The sequence below is a fragment of the Triticum dicoccoides genome, chromosome 7B (assembly GCF_002162155.2).
Source record: "Triticum dicoccoides isolate Atlit2015 ecotype Zavitan chromosome 7B, WEW_v2.0, whole genome shotgun sequence".
Taxonomy (NCBI): domain Eukaryota; kingdom Viridiplantae; phylum Streptophyta; class Magnoliopsida; order Poales; family Poaceae; genus Triticum; species Triticum dicoccoides.
Window position 1 is genome coordinate 693437127 of NC_041393.1, and position 10489 is coordinate 693447615.

At 52.6% G+C, this 10489-nt stretch overlaps 1 protein-coding gene across 1 annotated transcript; it reads left to right on the forward strand.

Moving 5' to 3' along the window:
* Positions 1-622: 622 nt before the first annotated feature.
* On the forward strand, positions 623-2011 carry LOC119335462 (GDSL esterase/lipase At1g28600-like). The gene is made up of 3 exons (XM_037607588.1): positions 623-912; positions 996-1208; positions 1334-2011. The coding sequence occupies exons 1-3, from the start codon at positions 648-650 to the stop codon at positions 1969-1971; spliced, it is 1116 nt and encodes a 371-aa protein (XP_037463485.1). The 5' UTR covers positions 623-647; the 3' UTR covers positions 1972-2011.
* The last annotated feature ends 8478 nt before the right edge of the window (positions 2012-10489 follow it).

The window sequence follows — 10489 nt, forward strand, 5'->3', positions numbered from 1 at the left end:
ATACGAATGGAAATATTTTTCTGGATTCATCGTGTGGGATGTATATACGAACTGAAACAATTGGGTTTTGATGTCTCGCCCGATCGCACACGAGCTCATTTGTCCCAGTCTGCGTGCCATGAGGGCCTATCCCCGACAGTTGGGTCTTGTGAGAAGGACCCCCTATTGCCCACACTCACTTGGCGACGGTTTCAAATGCCGTCCCAAAAAGGGGTTAAAAACTGTTTGTAAAGCACTGACGCGTACCAGTGATAATTTCTTTTGCACGGAAGAATCAAGATAATTTAAGTCAATAGTCGGCCCATATACAGTGCATAAATTAATTAAGGCCATAGAAACCCAATCTTATCTTTCAGAGCTCGATATATTTAGCAATTTCCACAAAAGAAAAGATATGTTTAGCAATATCTTCACGATGCACCAAAGATATAACTGTAGGGAAAGAATTGTGGGGTAGTAAGATACACACTGCTAAAAAAATTCATTAATGAAATTGACAGTCATCTTGATATACACACTTGGACCGCATAAAGCTCTAATATAAATGGGGATGAATACTAAACGAAACGTAGATCTGGAAGACTTCTATTTGTAACCAGATAGCTAGAGTCTGTCTCTTCTCTCTCCTGTTTAGCTACACAGCTAAGATGGGGAGTTCCAATCGCCACCGCTCCATTTCCCATGCAGTCATCTTCGTGTTTGCCGTCCTGCTGCTCAACGCTGATCTAGGTTCGTGCGGCTGCTTCAAGCGCATCTTCTCTTTCGGCGACTCCATAACGGACACCGGCAACTTCGCGTACATCACCCGCAACAGTCCGCCGGGTCCGCCCTCAGTGCCCCCTTATGGAGAGACCTACTTCCACAACCCCACGGGCCGTGCCTCCGATGGGCGTCTCATCATCGACTTCTACGGTCAGTACGTACATGCATGCGTGTGTGTTCCAACAGTCCGAGTTTCGTACGCATGCTAAATTTTGTGCCTGATGTTGTGTCAGCGCAAGCGTTCGGCCTGCCGTTGCTGCCGCCCAGCATTCCCGAGGAGAAGACGGGGAAGTTCCAGACCGGTGCCAACTTCGCCGTGTTTGGCTCTATTGCGCTCAACCCCATGTACTTCATGTCAAGGTATAACTTCAGTCTGCAGCGCGGGTGCCTCGACGAGCAGCTGGCTTCTTTCAAGAGAGTGCTCGCACGGATTGCTCCGGGAGATAGTACGTAACGCATGCAAAAACATACGTTACAGTCAGCTTATCATGTTCTAATTAGCCACGTGTCTGCATGCACATGTATATGTGTTCCTGGTCAACTTATTCTTTTTTTTTTTGTCTGTGAACAGCTGCCACCAAGAGTCTCATGAGCGAATCCCTAGTCGTCTTCGGCGAGATTGGTGGCAACGACTACAACTTCTGGTTCTTCGATCGTACACACAGCCGGGACACGGCCCAGGAGTACATACCGGACGTGGTTGCCCGCATAGGCGCCGGTGTCCAAGAGGTGATCAAGCTTGGTGCTAGGACTGTCCTTGTCCCGGGGAACTTCCCCGTTGGGTGCGTGCCGGTTTACCTCAGAGATTACAAGAGCAACACGGCCACGGACTACGACCAGTTCGGTTGCCTCAAGTGGTTCAACGCATTCTCCCAGATGCACAACCAGCTACTGAAACAAGAGATCAGCAAGCTCAAGTCACAGAACCCCGGCGTGAAGATCATCTACGGCGACTACTACGGTGCCTTCATGGAGTTCGTCAAGAATCCTAGCAGGAATGGCATTGACAAGCCTTTGGTAGCGTGTTGTGGTGGCGATGGCCCCTATGGCACAGGCCATTTGTGCGACCAGAAGGCGAAGGTCTGCCCCGACCCATCAAGGTTCGCCAACTGGGACCAGATCCACATGACGGAGAAGGCGTACAATGTTATCGCCAATGGGGTGCTCAACGGCCCGTACGCCGACACCCCGTTGCTCCACGCTTGTTAGGAGAATTCAGTTCCTTCATTTTGAGACTTGAATAATCATTGCAGCTAATTAATACTCCATTTGTAACAACAATATAAGATTTTTTTTGGTGACGTCTTATATTTTATTAGAGGTTGTTACTTTGTACCATATGTGTATCAAAAAGTGCAACAGTGGAAAAAATAAAAATAAATAGGAAAACGTTGCGCGTCTACACGCCGGCCTAAACTTGGGCGCATCGCCGATGCGAGCACTGAGGGGCCACGCGTACCACGCGACCTGTCCAGCTGAGCCGCCCCCTTTGCTTCTTATCCTCTTCTCCTTTTTATCTCTCTCGACCTGTCCAGCTCAGCCGCCCCCTTTGCTTCTTATCCTCTTCCCCTTTTTATCTCTCTGCTCCAGCGCCTTCTTCTTCCTCCCAAAACGCATCTCAGCTGGGAAAAGCACCCAACGCCATGGCCATGGACGAGCTGCCGTGATTTCCTTCCAGCTCGAGGCACCACACTCAGCGACAAATCAGGGGCCACGGGAGCTGGAACCAGCGGTTGGCAGAGCTGTAACAAGAAGTTGGTCGAGCTGCATCCAGCGACGCCGCCCGGCGAAGAGCTGCAACCGTTCAGCAATCAGCCACGCTCTTCGACGGCGAAGTTGCAACCGTGCACGTCGGAGCTGTGTTAGCTAATCTGGTCGTTGTGCTTAGCTTAGTTTGTTTTTCCGACAAATAAGCAAGTACGCATGAGCCGTGATGTGTGCGTGCCATGCACGTACCCTTGCATGGGCATGTAGATCGAAGTTGTCGCGTCGTTCGGCCTGGTAGCTTAGCAGGTGATTAGGAGGCATGATCGGCTCTCGTGGGATGGCGCGAATCCTGCGGATCGTGGCGCATAATTACGATCGCCACCTGCATCTCTTTCGTTGTAACGAATTAATAGCATAGGAAGAAAAACAGAAAAATCGCAATGTTGCACGCGATGCAAAACACCTGTCTCAGCGAGCCTAGTTTCCTAGCAAGTGGTATTCAAATCACTGAAAAAAATAGCACGCTATAGCGTATTGAGAATTACCTCGTTAAATATATCGGTGTACAACGTCTCGCTAATAGCACGCTATAGCGCGATATAGCACGCCAATAGCATATTTTAAGGTTGCCGCTATTTTGCTATAGCGCGCTATTTTTTTCATTGATTCAAAACCTCGTTTTGCGACCTCACGATCATGTCCGACAACGAAGAGCAGCCGGACCACGAGGCAGTAGCGGCAGCGGCAACGGTCGCGGCGGCGGCGGCACCCCTCAGCGTAGGCAGGGGCGGCCCAAGCCGCTCGGCGACTCCACCACGGGAGCGCAGCCGCGCACTAGTAGAAAACCCCCCACTAGTCCCGGTTGGTAAGACCCTTTAGTTCCGGTTTTTGAACCGGGACTAAAGGGTCGTTACTAATGCCTCTCCCCTTTAGTCCCGGTTCTTAAACGAACCGGAACTAAAGGCCGCGGCCACGTGGAGCTCCACCTCTAGTCCCGGTTGGTAACACCAACCGGGACTAAAGGAAATTTTATGATTTTTTTTGAATTTTTTTTATTTTTAAATTTCTGAATTATTTTAACCTCTAATCTCTAATCACCACCCCTCGTCACTGCTCAATTTATCCTCTAATCTCTAATCACCCCTCATCATTCCAAATCATCTAACTTTCCGAACGGTCACCCATCCTCCCACTCCCCCAGCCTGAGCAAGATTAACTTCCGGGTTCTATTCTCCCTCGTTTCCAAGTCTGCACTTGTTGTTTTCCTGACAATAGTAAGATGGCAATCCTATTAACCTTCAGGAATTTTGCTTGAGCATGAAGTGACACATTTCACTGTTTGAGTTTGAAACTATTGTTTTAAATAACAATAATTATTTAGTAACACTAATATTTCTTGAATAATTAGTTTGACCATTGTTTGACCACAGTTTGACCAGATTTGACCAAAATTCAAAATAACTGAAATAATTATTTAGTGACACTAATATTCTAGAATAATTAGTTTGACCATTGTTTGACCACAGTTTGACCACAGTTTGAAATTTTTTCGATTTTTTCCACTCTAGATCTTAAAAGCCTCATAACTTTTTTCTGTTAGGTTTTTGAGGATTTTGAAAATGTTTAACGGGGTTCCCCGTTAAATTTGGATGTAACTTTTTCATCTGAGTTACTATGCAAAAGTTATGCCCATTTAACTAAATTCTAGAGAGATTTTGCAAATAAAGTCAAAATTCACATTTGCAAATTTTCCCAACAACTAGACCACATATCACATGGGAAACTTATTTTTTTATTTTTTTGACATTTTCATCATTTTCTTTTATTTTTTTTAAACTGAAAAGGCGATCCACGTTCCCAACGCTCACGTCCAGAAACTACATCGAGTGGTCGCTGGTCATGAAGGTTCACCTGGAGTCCCGGGGGCTCTGGGACGCGATCGAGGCAGGCAACACACAACACGTGCGTGACGACAAGTCAGCGCTCGCAATTCTTCTCTGAGCCGTTCCACCAGAGATGCTCGGCATCCTCGTCGTCATGGAGAATGCCAAGGCGGCCTGGGACACCATCAAGGTCATGCACATGTGGGTGCACCACGTGCGCGAGGCAATCGCAGACCGACTCTGTGCGGAATTCGAGCAGATCGCCTTCCATGACGGTGAGACCCTCGACGCCTTTGCGATGTGCATCACTAGCCTCGTCAACCAGCTGCGCACCATTGGCGACAACGTCGAGGAGGTATGTGTCGTGCATAAGCTGTTGCGTGTGGTCCCCTCACGTTACACACAGATCGCAGTGGCGATCGAGACGCTTCTCAACCTAACGACGATCTCAGCTGAGGAGCACATTGGCCGGTTGGGACCGCCGAGGAGCGTTGTGCCACGCCCGCACCGAGCCAAAGTGGCGGGAAGCTGTATCTCACTCAGCAGCAGCAGGAGGTGCGCAAACAAGCGCGCTAGAGCGGCCAAGCGTCCGGCGGCGGCGGAGGCAACGGCGACGGACAGAACAACCCCCATGGGAAGAATCAGGGGCGGAGGAACGACTCTCACCCACCTCAGAACACCGGCAGCTCCGACGGCTCTAGCGGTCGCAGCAGCGGCCGCGACACGAGCAAGGTGAAGTTCTACAACTGCAACAAGCCGGGGCACTTCTCGCGGGACTACACCGAGCACTAGCGCGAGCGCAAGGAGCAGGCGCACCTGGTAGAGGGAGGGACCGAGGATTCCACGCTCCTCCTGGCGAGCCTGTGTGTGCTCACCCCGACCATGGAGACAACTGCGGAGCACGTCATGCTCAATGAGGAGCGCTCCCAGGCACGCCCCACGCCGGACGGTCGAGGATGCGGCACCTCCTGGTTCCTGGACACAGGCGCCAGCAACCATATGTCCGGGCGGCGGGAGATTTTCTCCGAGCTGGACTGTGGCTTGTGCATCTCTATCAAGCAGGGCGACGGATCAGCGCTACAGATCGAGGGTAGAGGAACATTCTATTCCAATGCCTCAACGCTGAGCATTTAGTCCTGTCAGAGGTATATTACACCCCCAACTTGTGCAGCAATATAGTCAGCATAGGCTAGCTGACGAGGACGTCTACGAGGCGCACATATGCCATGGCATGCCGCAGCTGCGCAATCCAGGTTGGCGGCTGCTCGTGCGAGTGCAGCACAACCACGGGCGCCTGTATGTGCCTCGTGGTGCATGCCGGCGAGGATGCATGGCTGTGGCACGTGCGCTACGACCGCATCGGCTTCCAGGCGCTCTGATAACTCGCACGAGAGGAAATGGTGCACGGTCTGCCCCTCCTCAACAAGGTGGATCGCGTCTGCGAGGCGTGCCTGGTGGGCAAGCACCGTCGAGCTCCTTTTCCCCGCTAAGCCCTGAACTGCGCTGGGGAGCTGCTCGAGCTGGTGCATGCAGATCTGTGTGGTCCTATCTTCCCTGCTATGTCGGGAGGGAAGCGGTACTTCCTCCTGCTCGTCGATGACAAGACCCACTCCATGTGGCTATGCCTATTCACGACGAAGGGCGAGGCGGAAACGATGCTCCAGCAATTTCAGGAGGCTGCAAAGCGTGAGTCCGGTCACCGCCTCAAGACCTTGCACACCGATCGCGGGGACGAATTCAATTCCACCAGCCCTGGCGAGTTTTTCGCAGAACTGGGGGTGCACCGGTATCTCACCACCCCGTACACGCCACAACAGAGCGGCATGGTGGAGCGTCGCGACCAGACCATCGTTGGCATGGCGCGGAGTCTACTCAAGGCCAAGAGCGTCCCGGCACGCTTCTAGGGAGAGGTCGTGACGACGGCCGTGCACCTGCTCAACAGGACTACGATGAAGAGCGTGGCTGGCATGACACCATACCAGGCATGGGGCGGGAGCTGGCCCAGCATCCAGCATTTTCGCACTTTCGGGTGCGTCGCTCATGTGAAAGTGACACGCCCGAATGTGAAGAAGCTTGTTGATCGGAGCGTGCCCGTGGTGTTCCTGGGGTACGAGCCAGGTTCAGCAGCCTATCCGTGTCTTCCACCCTCCCCTGGGGCATGCCCATGTCTCCCGAGATGTCATGTTCGACGAGAACGTGTCGTGGGATTGAAGTTCTGTCATGGAGGCACAAGGTGAGGGGATGGACTCCTTCACCATCAAGCTGGTGCCCGCGGCCATGCCTAGTGCCCGGGTGGAGTTGGCGGACACTCCGAGCACGCACGACACGGTGGCCTCACCCGGCGCCGAGCCGTCCATGCCACAGAGTGCGGTCGGCACGCCCTCACCTGCGTCCCCGCCATATGCGACGCCGATCTCGGTACCTACAGGCGTTGAACATGCCTCACCACCCACTGGCGCATCGGAGACGTCCACCGACTCGGAGGCACCGCACCGGTACCGCACATTGTAGAACATGTGGGACACAACCAAGGAGGTGGAGGCGAACTACAACGACAATGAGATGTGCTTGTTCGTGGGAGAGGAGACAACTTCCTTCGCTGAGGTGGAGAGGAAGCAGGGTTGGCGCGTGGCAATGGACGAAGAGATGCGGAGCATCATCGCCAACAAGACCTGGGAGCTGAGCGAGCTCCCGCCTGGTCACCGCCCGATCTGTCTAAAGTGGGTCTACAAGCTTAAGAAGGACCCTTGAGGCGTGGTAGTGAAGCAGAAGGCGCGTCTAGTGGTAAAGGGCTATGTCCAGCAGCAAGACATGGACTTTGAGGAGGTTTTCGCGCTGGTCGCCCACATGGACTCGGTGCGCGTCCTCGTCGCACTAGCGGTGCACCATGGCTGTCAGGTACACCATATGGACATTAAGTCCGCTTTCTTGAATGGTGACCTGCTCGAGGAGGTTTATGTGCAGTACCCGCCGGGTACACCGTGGCCTGCCAGGAGGGCAAGGTGTTTCGCCTTTGCAAGGCGTTGTACGGTCTCCGCCAAGTGCCGAGGGCTTGGAACGTGAAGCTGGACGAGAACCTGTGCATGCTTGGCTTCGAGCGCTTTCCATCGGTGCACGCAGTTTACCAACGCAGCACAGGCGGATCACTCATGATCATCATAGTCTACCTAGATAACCTCATCATCACCAGTGCAGCCCCAACAAAAATCGAATCCTTCAAGCAAAAGATGACCAAGTTGTTTCGGATGAACAATCTGGGCAAGCTCAGCTACTACCTCGGCATCGAGGTGAGTCAGGAGCATGAACGGGTCATGCTCGGGCAGGTAGCCTTGTTGGGGAACGCAGTAATTTCAAAAAAAAAATCCTATGATCACGCAAGATCTATCTTGGTGATGCATAGCAACGAGAGGGGAGAGTGTGTCCACTTACCCTCGTAGACCGTAAGCGGAAGCGTTAGTTAACGCGGTTGATGTAGTCGAACGTCTTCGCGATCCAACCGATCCATGTACCAAACGTACGGCACCTCCGCGTTCAGCACATTTCAGCTCGATGAAGTCCCTCGTACTCTTGGTCAAGTTGAGGCCGAGGGAGAGTTTTGGCAGCACGATGGTGTGGCGACGGTGATGATGAAGTTACCAGCGCAGGGCTTCGTCTAAGCACTACGACGATATGACCGAGGTGTGTAACTGTGGAGGGGGGCACTTAGGGAGTCCTAGACTGTGGGGTCCTCGGGGAGCCGGCCAATGTGACATGGGCCGGACTAATGGGCCATGAAGATACGAGATAAAAGGTTTTGTCCCGTGAACGGATGGCACTCTCCTTTGCGTGGACGGCAAACTTGGCATCCAGATGTGTAGTTTCCTTCCTCTGTAAACCGACTTTGTACAACCCTAGTCCCCTCCGGTGCCTTAAACCGGAGGCTTTAGTCCTTAGGGGCAATCACAATCATACATGCTAGACATCTAGGGTTTAGCCATTTCAATTTCGAGGTAGATCAACTCTTGTAACCCATATACTCATCAAAGTCAATCAAGCGAAAGTAGGGTATTACCTCCATTAAGAGGGCCCAAACCTGGTTAAATAGTGTGCCCCCTACCTCATGTTACCTTTGATCCTTTGACGCACAGTTCGGCCCCCCCTACCCGAGATCTGCCTGTTTTGACACCAACATTGGTGCTTTCATTGAGAGTTCCACTGTGTCGTCGCCAGAAGGCTCAATGGCTCCATGTATCATCTAGAATAGTACCACCCTGAGGGAGACTTTTCTCCCGGGCCAAATCTTTGTATTCGGTGGCTTCGTGCTGCGTGCCAATTCGAGTGGCCATCTGGAGCAGATTGACAGCTACGCCCCTGGTCATCAGATCAGTTTTGGAAACCTAAACTATGCCCCCGATATCCGAGGAGACTTGATCTTCCAAGGATTCACGGCCTCAACCACAACTCTGGCCTTAGATCCGGAACACCCCACCGAGTGCGAAGATGGGAGTTTAGACCTCGTTGGACTCCCCGCAGCCATAGAGCTCAAGATCGGAGATACAGAGGGGATCGTTTCACCGGCGGGCCCGGAGTCATTCCAAGCTCCCTTCATCAACACGAAGCGGGACTCACCTCCGAACACTAGATCTGGACTCTCGAGGTCCGTGTTATGCGAGCTCGGCCAGGGAACTCCTATCCCACCCTCCTCCACAGACTATCGCTTCCCTATCCAAACCTCACTCTTAAACGAGGCCCTGGACTTAATGCGATCTTTCGCCATTACAGAAGGATCGCTGCCAAACTACCCCCAGCCCACACTAGGGACTGAGAGCGGGGAATTTTACGTCCCACCCACCACCCACTTTATAGCCACTATCGAGGACTTAACCGACATGCTCTATTACGCCTCCGAAGACATCGACGGTATGGACAACGATGCCGAAGAAGAGAAAAGCCAGAACACGCCGCATACCGGACGATGGACGGCTACTTCCATGAACGACGTGTACGTGTTGGACACACCCAAAGAGAACGACGGTGATGGTGGTAAGGAACCAGTCGAGGACAAGCCCCCCGTGGCACCACCAAAGCGTCGACGGCCGCTAGAAATCGCGTCGTGAAAAGGACAGTAATACCAGCGCCGAAGACAACAATACTCCGGATAACGCCAAAGACCAAGAAGCCCCTATCGAATTAACATCTGATCATGATGGTTGGGAGGATGGGCAAGTCAACCCCGACGATCCTATCGGGAATGAGGGCTCGGAGGATAGTAGTTACTTACTGATCTCCGAAGAGGACGAGAGCCTCGGCGATGAAGAATTCATCATGCCAGAGGAACCCCTCGAACAAGAGAGCTTTAAGCGCCGGCTAATAGCCACTGCAAGAAGCCTGAAAAAGAAGCAGCAGCAGCTTCAAGATTATCAGCATCTGCTCAATGACAGATGGACTAATGTCCTGGCAGCCGAGGAATACGGCTTCGAACGCCCAACTAAGAGTTACCCGAAGCGCAAGCTCCTACCCCAATTCGACGACGAGGCCCCAGATCCTATACCGCCAACGCGTAACGCTGTCGACGGACCTGACCGACCACCACGTGGCCGGGACAGAGCGGCAACTCAAGCCGAACACCAGCCTGCACCACCCCGCCATAAAGGTAGAGAGACAACAGTTGTCACTAAAAAAAGACACATCCGTGACATTTTGGGCCGAACGAAATTTTTTTCTGGCATACATATGACACTATGATGATAATTGTGACAAAACCCGGTATCATCATAGATGTGGTGGGCTCCTACTTCTATGACAAAAAATCATGACAGAAAATGGGCTTTTCGTCCTGGGCAGGCCGGAGACGCAGCTGCATGACATTCTTTGGGCCATCCATGACGGAAAAAACCGTGGTAGAAGCGAGGGCGAGGAAAATTTCGGGGAGTTCCCGGTTACGGTGGGAGGTCGGGGGCCGAGCGATGCACGTTTCTCTCGTGTACGTACGCGCGTGTGTGCGAGGCGTTGGCTCTAACTGAACCCAAGCGAGGCGTTGGGCTCTAACTGAACCCGAGCGATTGCACTGCAGGCTACGCGTTACTGAACCCGAGCGATCGATTCCTTCGCTACTGCTGCTAACTGAAGCCGATCGATGCTGCCTCTATGGATGAATA

What these genes read in the sequence shown, in the direction of transcription:
- LOC119335462 (XM_037607588.1), top strand. Translation starts at nt 648, where the DNA reads ATGGGGAGTTCCAATCGCCACCGCTCCATTTCCCATGCAGTCATCTTC. An exon ending in TCTCATCATCGACTTCTACG is followed by an intron (nt 913 to 995) that starts GTCAGTACGTAC and finishes ATGTTGTGTCAG; the next exon opens with CGCAAGCGTTCGGCCTGCCG. An exon ending in ACGGATTGCTCCGGGAGATA is followed by an intron (nt 1,209 to 1,333) that starts GTACGTAACGCA and finishes GTCTGTGAACAG; the next exon opens with CTGCCACCAAGAGTCTCATG.